Source organism: Palaemon carinicauda, chromosome 2 (genome assembly GCF_036898095.1).
Source record: "Palaemon carinicauda isolate YSFRI2023 chromosome 2, ASM3689809v2, whole genome shotgun sequence".
Taxonomy (NCBI): domain Eukaryota; kingdom Metazoa; phylum Arthropoda; class Malacostraca; order Decapoda; family Palaemonidae; genus Palaemon; species Palaemon carinicauda.
The window spans coordinates 149,667,692-149,682,567 of record NC_090726.1 but is presented as its reverse complement, the minus strand read 5'-3'; the positions used below and the strand labels follow the sequence as shown (position 1 = coordinate 149,682,567).

At 36.2% G+C, this 14,876-nt stretch overlaps 1 protein-coding gene across 1 annotated transcript in view; it reads right to left on the bottom strand.

Moving 5' to 3' along the window:
* Window positions 1-7,367: 7,367 nt before the first annotated feature.
* LOC137627784 (membrane-associated tyrosine- and threonine-specific cdc2-inhibitory kinase-like) overlaps window positions 7,368-14,876 on the bottom strand; it is a 104,458-nt gene continuing 96,949 nt past the window's right edge. The window contains exons 9-10 of the mRNA XM_068359121.1: window positions 9,724-9,892; window positions 7,368-9,531 (exon numbers count right to left, since the gene is read on the bottom strand). Of these exons, the coding sequence (XP_068215222.1) occupies window positions 9,294-9,531; window positions 9,724-9,892 (407 nt within the window). The 3' untranslated portion in view covers window positions 7,368-9,293. The remainder of the gene's footprint in view (window positions 9,532-9,723; window positions 9,893-14,876) is intronic.

The window sequence follows — 14,876 nt, the reverse complement described above, 5'->3', positions numbered from 1 at the left end:
GTCATGTAACTGCTTGACAGTCTGTGAACTGTCAACAACTGAACTGTCAACCACAACAGGTGCGTGAGGACGCACAGCGTCCACTCGAGACTGCTTTGACTGCCTAGACTGAGCAGTCAAAACAACTCTAGAATGCGGAGGTTGACGCACAGCGTCAAAACAAGTCAACTCCGATTGTTAGTGAACGTCTTGAACGTCAACAGGAGCATCAGCAAGTGGCCTAACGTCCAAATGCGGCTGAAAAACCACACGAGACCGCATCGAGTGTGGTTCTAAACAACCTGACTGACGTGACTAAGCTACGCCAACGTCAACAGTAAGCACAAAGGAACGTTAGGTTGGCTGAAAGCCAGGATATCGATGAGATAAACGGCTAGACTCAACGGACTAATCGGCAGAATAGTCTTCCATAAGGGAGGCAAGCATATACTGCATGTCTTGCCATACAACCCATTAAGGATCAACGGAAATGGTTGTGGTAAGAGACGAGGGTAACGTCTGTGACCGCAACACTTTGCCAACAAAAAAAAGACTCTCGGAGTCTGTGTTACGCTTTTGTTAGGCGGCGAGCAGTTATCCGATGACTGCATAGGGTCAGAGCTGTCCTAATGGTTGTAACCAGGACGCTGGACCTGTCGTGAAAGGACTGACTTTCGCTTAAGGGCTTCGAAACCTTGTGACAGGTTTCTTATGCGAAAAGCCTTCGGATGACGAGGAGAAACAACGTCTCTCTTGTCTTATGGTAGGGGAGATCTTGGTAAGATACACCCGATACCATAGAGGGAAAACGTCTGTTCGTTGATCAAGGCCTCTCGAACCCATAAGTCGTTTGACATTACTTCTCCCCTGGGCTTGGGAGCATGCAAGAGGTCCCGGACTAGGTGAACGACAGGCACGAACAGACGAACCCTCGGACGCAACACTGTAACACTTTGCGCATATCACTTTATCACTTCGATTTTCTGTTTTGCACTTATTTCACTGAAATCGAAACTTTTACTGATTTCTACCTGAAACACGCAATTCTACCCTTCATTAAAAGGTAGTAATTGCGAAATCAGTCGTATAATGCAAGCTCATTAATACCAGCAAAAAACAGAAAACATATTTTAAGATAAAAAAAATCAGTGGCTGGGAAAGAGACTAAACACTAGTTCATATAACTACGTTTTCAATCTCTCACCGCACATAGCCTGGGGACGAGAATAAAAAACTAAAAACGTTTTATCCTTCCTCCCCGTACAGCGACTAGGGACGAGAGTAACTCGAGAACAACGTTACCCGCTTGAACGGAACGTTTTCTCTCCTCTCTCTCCCTCCGTCTCTATCTCTCTCTCTCTTTCTCTCTTGATTTCGCACCTAAGAGAAGAGCCCAATTATATTTCGTCAAAAAAACATGTTATTTGACTAAAGGAAAAAACTGAAAGGTTTTTCAAATAAAAAGTTCCTTTAAAATAGAATTTAAAACATTTAAGCTAAGAAAGAATGAACAAAACGTCAGAATCGATTTACTCTTACTGCAAAGTGAAACCCTGATACACTCTCTCTCTATCGTAACGATAGAGCGCATGTTGAACGTCCTGAACGTCAACAACTGCGTAGCATAAATAAACTAAACGTTAGTTCATCTTTGAAAACAGTACGAAGACTATCAAAGAAATTCTTTCATAAAATATTACATTTAAAAAGTTTTAAATCCTTAGCTCTATAAAAGCTAATTACGATATAAAGGGCTCAACGTCGATTAACTTCGGTTTCCAAGTTAGGACCGCCTACTCTCAGGAAAGGTCTATATAAACAAAACATTAAAATTATTTTTATATGTTTATAATAAATGGAAAGTTAATCGAAGAGGCCTAATAAAGGCGGAGAGATATAAAATATATAGAGGAAAATCTATAACGTGATAAGATAAATACTAAAAGCCTAAACACACTTCCGTCTAAGGGAAGGGTCGGCCATTTAAAAGTGAAAGAAAGTCCATACTCTCTTTGTCACCATAATTAAATCTATCCAAAACGAGTTCAAGATTTAAGATGAAGATAAAACACCTGCATAGCGAAAGCTCAAAACTAGAATAAAGTACTTCACCAATTAGTTGTGAAAAAACTCCAGTTTAGCAACAGCGAGTAAGTACGTCTTGTCGATAGCTCAACAGAGAGAAAATTGAGTCTTTGTTTACATTGAGTACTGGGTATCTGGACGACAGATGGCGCTGTTGGGCACACCCGCAACCTGTGTAGCGATCGCTGGCGAGTTTTTACCGTAGAGTTGTCTGTCGGGCAACAGAGTTGCAGCTATATAATCACCGGCTAAGTTAAATATTGAAAAATTAAAATTGAAATGTAACTTACTAACGTACGAAAAATTGAAATGGAAATTAATCTTGAATACAATTTTTGAAAAGTTCACAGGCTGTTTGTTTACATTGTGTATAGTACTGTAAATCTATGTGATTTTCATCAAAGTTAAAATTTACTTAAAATTTTCATTTTGCTGAGTAATGTATTTAAAATGGAAAATTTACTGAAAAAACCTTACCTTTTGCAAGGGGAGGAGGATTGTCTATGCCATCACCATCATCGAGCTCCCATCGGCTTTCACATTCTGCAGAATCAGAGGTTGGACGAGGAGGTAATGTAGGCCAAGAACCAGTGGTTGGAGGAGGAGGGGGTGATGGTAGCCCAGCTCAGTACTTGGTGGTGGTGGTAACTGTTTCGCACAAAGGTTGAAGAACATCATGATGAGCTGCATTGCTGCCTTCTTCATCTCATCCACGCTCCTCTTGTAGACTGCAAAACCATCATCCAAAGAACGCATGAACTTTAGGGCCGGCACCACTGAAGCATCCATACTGTAGGCCTTTTGGTTCAAATCATTCATTGTCTGTGACATCTCTACCAACTTCTCAGTGTCATCAGTCTTCTCTTCCTCACTTGACGAATGGATTAATCCAGCCACGTCCTCGTCATGGCCCAAGCAACTCCAAGACATCGTCCTCAGCCACTTCCTTGAAGTCTTCGCCTTGAACTTTCCTTGTTAAGGTCACAACTTTCTTCAGTCTGTTGGAAAGCCTCATTGAGACTGAAGTCAGCAGAGTCCTTCACACACCCTGGCCATAGACATTTCCAGCAAGCATTCACAGTCTCGGGCCTGACACTGTTGAATGATTCATCGACATCCAACTTAGTCTTCCACCTCATAATCTAAATGTTAAAAGCGATTAGAATTATGGTAATGCAAAGGTTAAGCTGCAGAAAGAACAACATAAATTAAGAAAACAAGTCTCAAACAACGGGAACTCAACTCTTTAAGGTGCAGTGAACACTAAGAACCTTTACTAAAGGACCATTATGTACTTATCACCACTAAAATTACGTTATTGCAAACAAGTGGGCAGACAAGCCAAACTTACAGCCCACAAAAGAAGACTTGCTGGCCTTTGAGAAAGACAAAGTTAGTTAAATATGTTAAAAATTAAACAGGTTGATCACTAATATGGTTGTAAGCGAGCATAGTGTGTCATCTTTATCTGGTCTTTAAACCAAAAAACTTATTTTATAACCAACAGCATCTAGGCTTCCCAGGCAGTCACCTATCCAAGTAACGACCAGCTCCACGTAACTTAACTTCACTGACGGAACGAGAAGTATTTTCAACGTAGTATGGCCATTAACTTCTCTGTAATTCCCCTTGACTAAAACTACTTTCCTAGGCCATTATGAGACATGGTAGGCAGCAGTTCTGTTTACCAAGTAAAAGCCTTACCGTTGTGCAGCGTACACTCTCCGGATACATTAACATTAACTTTTAACTGCTAACGAGAACCATGAAATATCGTATTCCTCACAATAGCTATTCAAAACACTGCTTTCCCTGTGCTAACCAAACTAGTATTATTAAGCCTTTTACCCCCAAAGGACGTACTGGTACGTTTCACAAAACCCAGCCCTTTACCCCCATGGACGTATCGGTACGTCTTTGCAAAAAACCGCTATTTATTTTATTTTTCGCATATTTTTTATAATTTTTTCAGAAACTTCAGGCATTTTCCAAGAGAATGAGACCAACCTGACCTCTCTATGATGAAAATTAAGGCTGTTAGAGCAATTTAAATAAATCATATTGCAAAATGTGCTTAAAAAAAATAACCCCTGGGAGTAAGGGGTTGGAAAGTTCCAAATAGCCTGAGGGTAAAAGGGTTAAATTAAGATGCCATAAAAAGATAATTTTAGTTGATGCTTTGTTAACCCACAGAGTTATAAGGAATCAAAATACACCACACCAATCACAAGTTAAATGAGATAAAGGTCAGGTAATTGGAGAATCAAATATAAATTCCTGCGTGTCTCTGTTAAAGAGGATCTAAGCACTAAAAAATGCACCTGAATCTGCAGTCCTGAACCAGAGTTGGGGTGTGCAAACTGCCTTAGTAGTAGTCACTTTTTCTGATTTGGTGGGATAAAGATAATTTCAAACTTAACTATTATTAGGGTATATCTGCAATAATGTCACGCAAAGATAGAACCATCAAAACTTTCCTGTCCTGCAGGAAAACCTGAGAGAACTGACCACAGCAGATTTTTGGCGTATTTATACTTCGAAAAACGGGTAACAGCGGTAACATGTAGACTTGCATTAGATTTGGATTTACTAGCACCTATTTCAACTCGGTTAACCTAATGTGAGATGAGATGTCGACGAAGTTACAAGCGAATGGGGAGAACTTGCGCCTTTAACATGCTTTAAACAATTGAAACTAGGTTCCTCATCCTTAATTCTAAGGGAACCATACGATCTACCACACCATCCACATAAGTAATATGAGACTGGTGATAAACACTTACTTTAGCAAATGGTAGGATTTAAAACCAATGCAACCAATTTGGTCTTCTGCTAGTTGTCTCATAGTAACCTGAATTGTGGATTGCAAGGGTTTAACAGCAGAAGGAACTAAAGTATGTGAAGATTTTAAGGCTCTGAGTAGGTTTTCAAATCTGTGGAGCACAGTGCACGTTCAGAACCCTTGCTGAATAAAACACTATTAATTAGAATGACTCTAGGGGTTAGGTTAGGTTTGGCTCCAGGTTAAGGACCAAAACCATGGCTCCAGGTTAAGGACCAAAACCACCAAGACTAACGGAGGATTCACTGAACTTCCTATGTTTAACAAAGGGAGAAAATGACATCCAGAGCTTGTGAAGCTCATTACTATCATGTCTGAACTTGTGTTGTGTAAATTATTATTATTAAAACGGAGGAGATATCCAAGGCCATAGAGTCAAGCACACTCTTGCACAGCTGGCATGTGTTGTCTTAAGGTTGAGTTGTGTCAATATCATTGTTATCCTGTTGTAATCAACTAGCCTACTCTTCTCTTGACTAATTAGATATTTACTTTTGTACTAGAACTGTTAACTTGATTGGCAAGCATTATACAAAAATTTTCCATGAATGGTACCGAGAGTGAAAAACACTTCACAGATTTTAAATCTCTGAATTGTCCCTGAAAGAACACACAAAGAGAATGCAGACCATGATCTCCCAGAAATAATTCCTGTACAGTACATTCCAGCGAATTATTGCTAACTAATCCACGGAAAGACATCTTAAAGGCAGTATGCAAATAAACTGAGTCTCCCTTTGGCGCCGGTGGGATCGCCCCTGGTCGATAGAGATAACTGAAGACTATTCTACAGTATCTAATGACACAACCAGGCTCCCTATCACTTATCGCTAGAGGGCTCCATTCTTCTGTTGAGAATGTATTTATTCAATCAAAAGGTTGAATTAAAAAATTTCTTAAATCTTACGGGTAAATGTTGATTAGACTGGGGTTCTTGCGAAGAAGCAATATTAGCATCAGGGGAGATTTATGGAAATAAAAGTCAAGTTAAAGGGGGCTTCTACATACCATGAAGAGGGGTTACATGATATGAAGACTACCATCTCAGCAAATAGGGGATAAGCAGTTGCTTCAAGGTACTTTTCTTTGCGAGAGGTGGAATATAAGGATCAAGACAAACTTATTTTAGCAAGAGGATGGAAATAAAGGTGGTCCAGGCAAATTTATTTTTGTGACAGGAGCGATATAAAGATCCAGGTTAACATTTCTCTTCTCCCGCACATGGTCTAGGCATCTAAAGGATGGCTAGAAATGCAGGAGTGCAAGGGTTTGGCAGCAGAAGGGTCTAAAGTAATTTAAAGATTTTGAAAAGGCTGATCCCCTGTCTGCTGAGGCCTGTTGGGCCAGCTAGGTTGAGAGAAAGCCCAGCCACTGAGAGGGGGGGGGGGGGGGGGGCAAGCCAGCCTCAACTTGGTGCCGGTCCTAAGCCCGGGTAAATGGGGAGGGTTGGCGGCAGGAAAGGCATCCGACCATGAAAAATTAGCCAAAACCAATATGGCCAGTGGAGATTGTGAGAAGTGCTGCATACCATCAAACCCTTACTGAACGGTGAACCATTAGCCAACACTTGAGTAGTCAGGCTAGGGTTTGAAACTGGGTAAATTAGGCCTAAAATTTTACCCTGAATGGCCTTGAGTTTACAATAAAGCAGCTCATGACTATCAAAATTAATTTATTAGGCTGTAGTAGACAAAATTTGGGAGCGGAAATAATGTCATTATTCCCTCCATAAGCAAGTAGCCTAGACTTCTCTGGATTAACTTTGTACAAAATATAAGGTTATTTTACACTTTAAACTTTAATTTGGTTGAGAAACACACTTCCCAGCGAGGAGCAGTGATGACTAAGCACTCCTCACTAGAATCTCTAAATTAAGTATTTGTCCCTTGGCAAAAGACAAAGAAAGTGGATCATGATCACCCAAAAACAATTCTTATACATACCAGTGCAGCACTTGCTAAGAAATCCAGAAACAACCTTCCAACACACTAAAATCAGCATAAAAAGGCAAACATCCTGACACCTGAAGTGGAGGAACACACCTCTTGATTGTTCCATGTTTCCATTTAAGCTGAAGAACCTATCCAATATGAGCAGCATGTTATTGCTATTAGATGCTGGTCTCATGGCTAACTAAAGGTATTAGTGCATTGAAAAAAAGAAAATTGAAAAATTTCTTAATTTTCTGGAATAACGTCAACATTCCAAGTTTCCAGAGACAAAAGTAATATGAACGTCTGTTAGGTTCATAGAAATAATAAACATACATCAAGCATACAAGTTATTGAACTAAACAACTAGTATTGAAGAGTCCATCAAGATATATCTCCCTGCTGCAGACAAAATTAAAATGATAACCACTAAGCCTAACGGTGAAGGTCTTTAATTGTAAGAAAGAAAGTCTTGTATATCTTAAGTAACATTAAAACAAATGAAGATGAAAGGATAAAAAAATAAATAATATTCAACTGTTTTCAAATTACAAATCTTTACAAGCAGTAGAGCAATATTTTACATCACTGTGGTATATACAAAAAATACAATAATTTTTACTTATCTTCAACTCCAGAGGTCATTTACACCTTATAATTACTGACTATTCAAAAATTTTATAGTGGAAAAAGGCTTCACAACAGACTAAAGGTGAGAAAATATTTACCAAAAAAATGCCAGTTTAAACACATGGCTGAACCTTTTAAGAATTTTCAACACCATGTACCACTACTAAAATTTAAAGTTACAAAAATAAACTTTTCATAAGCAATTAAAAAATAAAATTTACCTTCTTTTTAAATAAAATGAGCATACCAACTATAACTACTAAGGTCCTATTCTATTAGTTCCTTTTTAATCTTATCAAAGTAAGGATTTTTATGATTTCCTAAGAAAAATTACAGGGACACCAATGGAAGACATTTTGAGTATTCTTCTGACTACTAATTAAAAACATTCATAGTAAAATCCTATCACATATTGTACTTAAATTTGGGTAATTTTCCAGTTCCTGATAGAATCAATCAAGTCACTCCTATTTCCATGCCCAATACTATTTCTGATCTTACCGAGTAATATATCTACCAACATATATGTTAACTAGTTTGCCTAATACTTGCTTATAGAATGCCTAAACTTATAAATTTGACAAGATCAAACTAGTTTAATTTTAGATATAGATAATACAGATCACAGTTAACTACATACCTATACAATAACAGTTATCTAAATAAAAATGAAAATTCAGTAGTTTTAACCAATGAAAAAAACTAAATATTTTTGCATGACAAACATATACATAAAACTTAACATAGTTTAAACTTTCTAAGCAAACTTGTCATTGTACATAAAGTTAATAAGCTGTAATATAAATAACTAGCAGTGTTCTGTATGTAGAGAATAACTTTAGTTTATCCATTCACATCAAACGAGAGAGAAAATGCCTCAGCTATGAAAAGAACTGTAAAGCAATTCAGGGTTCTGAAAATTTTTCTGGTAAACTAATATTTGTAGACTATACTTTTTTTTTTTTTTGTAAAATATATCCAATTTCATGTGTATTGCTTCTATATATTGCACAAATTCTACTATTACCCAAGATCTGAAAACACAAAAAGCATAGTTCCAGACAGAAATTCATCTATATTATCCCAAAATTACATATTTCTTCATTACCCTTTGAAAAATGCTGAGGTTTTAGATTAGTTAACCTGTAAAAAATCTTCCGCACATAATTATCATAATTAAATAGTTTAAACAGAAAAAAATAATTTAAAATTGTTTGTGATATACTTGAGAAAAATAAAATAGTAATAACATTTCCCAATTTTTGTTATAAATGCACAGTGGAGGGAATGATTTACAAATTAGGATGAAAATAAAAACAAAATAATAATAAATGAATGACAAGTACATAATGAATTATGTTTCTTTGAGAAATTTACTATATACAGTACAGTTAAACAACTACAATAATATGCAAACGTTTTTATTATTATGAAAGCTATTGAGGAACACGTTACAGTAAGTATGTTTTTGGTAAACTTAGGTAGACAAGTTTATGCTATATTGTATCACTACCAATCTAATCATATTAAAAGTTTCAACCAGTAAATCCATCCCAACTGATTTATATAGAAAATGATTATTTGCACTGTTGAATAATTTAATATACAAAAAACCCACAATTAAATGTCAAATGAGATTTTTTCTACTTCATAGGCAAGAAAGACTTAAAAAAAAAAACCATCAAGTCAAATATTCATGGAGGTAACTACGGGCTTCTCACTTAAAACTACCATTATATACAAAGGTTTGTATACATTTTCCTCCTCAACTGGGTAAGACTATTGCTGACACAATTTATAGAGTAATGTTTCACTATACAAGAAGTTCAGTCTTCATCGGATTCTGCTGCATTAAACAAATCAATCAAGTTTCTTGATGTTAAATTCATGGGTGGTAAAAGGTCCTCATCCACTGGTATTTCTCTTTTAGGACTAAGAGAATCATTAAATGAAGAGGCAATGCTCCCACTTTCATTTTTCAAATCACAGTGCTTTTCACTTTGATGTAATCCTCGCCGTCTAAGAAAAGATGGTGTATCAGCAGCTCTTGGACTTGAATTAAAGCTGCAAAATTAAAAGAAAAAACATACTGAACTTAAACAATTTAACCCAAATTAGGTTGGAACAAGATTTTACATTGAATATTGGCATGATGATAAAAAAAAAAGAAGTTAAATACAGGGTACATCATAAAAAGAGGACATAGCAAGATATAAAAAATTATTTCCTGCCTACAGAATACATCTAATACCATACCTATTTCTAATTATTGGAGATGTTCTTATTACTTCATTGCGAAGTTTGAAATGGTGGCCAATTGGGGTAGAATTTCCAAAAGGCTGTCCGTGATAGTGAATGGCTTCACTGCTTGAAGAAGAAATGTCACTCAAGGGGTGAGCTAAGCTGTGATCATCTAAACCTTCATCTAGAAGAAAGGAAATAATGAATATTTTTTCAAACATTGTAAAAGTGTCACTCAAGCAACATTATACTAAAATATTATATGCAATTTACTGGAACTTTATATGTAAAAACATTTTCAAATTGAAAGAGCAAAACATAACTTTAAATTTTATAATTTTTCATAATCCTCTCTTTTATTACTATACTTAATTGCAGTTAATCCAACTTCTTCCTCAAAGCTCGCTTGTATGGATGTCTACCATTAACAACTCAAAAAGTTCCATCTCCCTCACTGCCATTAGCTTATCCGCCCCCTCCTATATTACTATCACCAGTATGGTATTGTATGGCAACTAATGTAATGAGGGTATACTTTTAGTATTCGAAGAAGACTTAAATTCAATAACCTACTAACATCACTAATCAGGGAGGGTTCAGGTGAATCGTCAGTCTTGAAGTAATAAATTTCATTACTAAATTTCCATTATTTTAAAAAAGTTCATCAGCAGTCCCATACGGCTAAATCCCACACTCTAGATTAGGCTAAGTGAGGGAGACAAAACAGACAAAACTTAACCTAAAAATTGCCCCAACTTCTCGTGTGCTAAGGTATCGAGTGAAGGACAATGCATGGTTCAATGATGATTGTAGACGTGCTTATTTCGAGAAGCAGGAGGCCTATCATCTTTGGAAGGGTATCAGATCAGATTTGACTTGGAATAACTATACTTAGCTTAGAGCTTTTTCTCGGAGAGTTGATGCTTTAATAGAAAAGGAATACAATCTAACCATAAAACAAAACCTTTCTGGTACAACCCAGGAACGTAAGAGGGGTACTACACTTAAATCTGCACTCTTTGGTGTAGATGCAAAAGTTCCTCCTTTACTTAAACCAGATGGTTCTGTCACTCACTGTCCAAATGAAAAGGCAACCCTTTTGGCTGATGTGTTTGACAGTAAGCAGAGTAATAAGAAACTTTACCTTCTTCATTCCTGTTTTCCTGAGGCTTAACTAACTAGTTTAGCTTTTCGATCTTATGAAATTGAAGCTCTCTTGATGGACCTTGATGCTTATATGGAGGTTTAGACTCAAGTGGTATTTTTCCTCTTTTTTTTTTATAAAGACTGCAGATTTCTTAGTTCCAAAGTTGTTATTTTGCACAAGTTAGCCAGATGAGTAGCTTTTAGCAATTGTTGGAGAATTGGTAAATGCAGCCTCGTCTTTCGGGGCGAGTGCAGCCTCGTCTTTCGGGGCGAGTGCAGCCTCGTCTTTCGGGGCGAGTGCAGCCTCGTCTTTCGGGGGGGGGGGGGGGTGAGAGGAGAGAGAGAGAGGAGAGAGAGAGAGAGAGAGAGAGAGAGAGAGAGAGAGAGAGAGAGAGAGAGGAGAGAGAGAGAGAGAGATATATATATATGCGACTTATGACTGTTCGACTTTACGACGACTCTTTCCTTGTGATGACGTCACAAGTGTGTCTGTAAGTACGCTAATAGAAAAACTTTCCGTGGAAATAATCTATTTCTTTATCAAAATTTAACTGCTTTATCTTGGTAAGTTAGTATTTACTATTATTGTTAATATACAGTATCCGTTTTCAATAAAAAATACATTAAAAGTTTTAATATATGTCAAGTTCATATAATATGTCTAGTGACGTCATACTACTGGCGGAAAGCGAGCAGGCAATAGAATGAGATCCTTACAAAAGGCTAACGATTAGTATTAGTATTCACATTATCGAAATATCAAGTAATGATACAAAACATTTTGTGTCTGTATCGCTTGTTACGAGTACTACTTAGCTTAAATTTGATTCTATACGAGTTTTATTCCATTGTATGATATATCGATAATTGTCTAAAGAAAATAAACTAACAGGACAAATATTTTCTTAGATATAATATATTTTTTTACATTATAAAAATGAAATACAGTACTTTTTCTTGGTAAGTTAGTATTTTCTTTCAGTTATTGCAAGAAAAAAGAAAAGGGTTTTACATAATTTGCATGTCATTCTTTGTCGAGTTCACATCATATGTAAGGTGGAATGCGCCCTGGCGAAGCGAATTTTTTTTTTTTTTTTTTGGTGTATTACTGAGTAATCTCATTATTCCCATTATCGAATCATCGAGTAATGATACAAAGAATTTTGGATAATGTCTAACGAAATATGAAGATTTAACATACATACATACATATACCGAGGCACTTCCCCAATTTTGGGGGGTAGCCGACATCAAACAAATGAAACAAAAATGGAAACCTCTCCTCTCTACGTTCCTCCCAAAATTGTCAAACCAGTTTTGCAGAAATTATTTCTCACATAATAAACCTTATTTTACATAACAATTGTGGTATAAATAATCAAACTAACTTCAAAATAACATCTACAGAATCATAATAATTATCATCATCTCCTCCTACGCTATTGACGCAAAGGGCCTCGGTTAGATTTCGCCAGAAGTCTCTATCTTGAGCTTTTAAATCAATACTTCGCCATTTATCATCTACTTTACGCTTCATAGTCCTCAGCCATGTAGACCTAGGTCTTCCAACTCTTCTAGTGCTTTGTGGAGCTCAGTACTGTTGAAAGTTAATGAAGTAAAATCACTTGTCTTCTGAATATGTTTGTGTTTGTTTATGGTCCTGAAGGGTTGTGTGGCCTTATCCTTTGGGATTTTAAAGTACTACAAAAGGCATGATATGTATAAGATACGGACAGAACGAGTTGGCCGACGATAAATTTTTCCAGGATGCTGTCGCTCATTTTAGCAACTGCCTCGCATTGAAGTGAGATTAAAATATTATAAAAACACATAATCTTGACCTGTCTGGGAAATAAAGGCACTATAATCTGTTGTTTACAAACAATAACACCGAAAAGCTGTATCATGATCATGTCTTCATTTTAGACCTGTTTACAGAACTGCAGTACATACAAAAGTGCTGGTATTTGCCTGGGCACCTCGACGCCCGGAAGGTGGGAAGTTGAAGCTTCGTCTTATATACATGAGACTCTTCTGCCCATTTATTCTCGAATTACCACATATACAATGTGAGAATCATGATCATGTTGATAGGATTTTTTTTTTCTCTCGCGTTCCACCGATCTGATAAACCTGTTTAAGCTTGCCATCGCAAGTCCTGCATGTCTTGTACTTTTTGAATTTTGTGTCTTTCTTGCTCTCGACTATTAATATATATGCTTCCCTTGTAGATAATTGCTTAACATTGTAAAGTCAATCATATAAATTACTGTATCGGCTTTAGACCAGTTAATCTGTCGACTTGTGTTGACCCATTGAATAGTAGTCAGTATCTATATATTTCATTAATTTGTAACAGTGAATTAAAAATAAAAAAAATAAAAAAAAGAGAGAGAGAGAGAGAGAGAGAGAGAGAGAGAGAGAGAGAGAGAGAGAGAGAGATCCATATGATGACTAATAATGTCTACAAACAACTATTTGGAAACTGTGATACCCTATAACATATTGGTGCTGATGTAATATTCATTATGAAAAGATTTCAAATAAGTTACGAAGATTATATAAACAACTTCGTGTTTTACGTACTATATGTTCTCATAATCGCAATACGGTAGAGTGACCTTGAGATCAGCTGATGCCTACTGACAGTAATTGCTATTTATTGAAATGCTCAAGAAATTGAAAAATAGAATACAAACATGCTTTAATAAACAACAATAATGACTATTGAAATATGAAGGCTTAATAATGAATAAAAAAAAATAAATACTATATGAAGCTTTTAAAACGAACTACCCGTAACCAGTACGATCCGGCACACAGCCACATTCGCACACAGAGAGTGACAACGTATTTGCAAGATAACTAATAATAATAGCTATAAACGAACTGTATGAAAACTGTGATATTCTGTAACATATTGGTGCCTATGTAATATTCATCATGAGGATATTTCGAATAAATTAAGAAATTATATAAATACGCCACTCGTAGGTGCGCAATCTTTGGATACGGTATCGGGACCTTCAGATCAGCTGATCATAACCAAAGGCTAACAAAATATTAAGTAATTTTTGATTGGTAAAATGATTCTGAAATAGAAAAATAGAATACAAAAAATACTTCATTAAAGCATAAGATATCCTACTTAACAAAAAAAGGAAATAATGATATACAGTAGGAAAATATTGATAAAATATTGCTTACAGTAAAGGATTCCCGAATCATGACATATTATAACTCTACTTCACTTTTTCAGTTCGACATATGTTGAAATCGACTTACGACGCTTCTCTCGGTCCCTATCTTCATTGTAAGTCGATAACTACCTGTATGTATGTATGTATGTATGTATGTGTGTGTGTATATATATATATATTGCCTTGGTCTAAAGTTTCCTTACCAATTATCTTACATGTTTCACTTAGGGACAAGATATCCAAACTATATTTCATAAATTCTCTCTCCACTTAAATGTAACTTCACAATCTGATTCATGGTTCTAACATTCCTATTACCAAATTTTCATTTTTCTTTATTATTTATAAAACAATATTTTCAAAATAAAATAAATTTTTAAACATACTTACCCGGTGGTTATATGAATATAGCTTTAGTCTCTGACGTTCCGGCAGAAATTCAAAACTCGCGGCAATCGCAGATTGAGTAGCCAGGTGTAACACCTGCGCGCACTCTGGCAAAGGTATTAGAACCATCCCATTATTCCTCAGATTTTCCATGCCCATAGAATGTCTCTAGAGGGGAGGAGGGAGGGAATTAAATTTATATAACCACCGGGTAAGTATGTTTAAAAATTTATTTTATTATGAAAATATCATTTTTAAACTCGAGACTTACCTGGTGGTTATATAAATATAGCTGATTGACACCCTTGGTGGAGGGTCAGAGACAGCCAACATTGTTGGAATTTTACTTAAGAGTTAATAAACCTTAAGGGTTCGTACCTGATAAGGAAGCCGACTTCAATGAATACTTTCATTATGTCCGCTTTCCTTATGAGA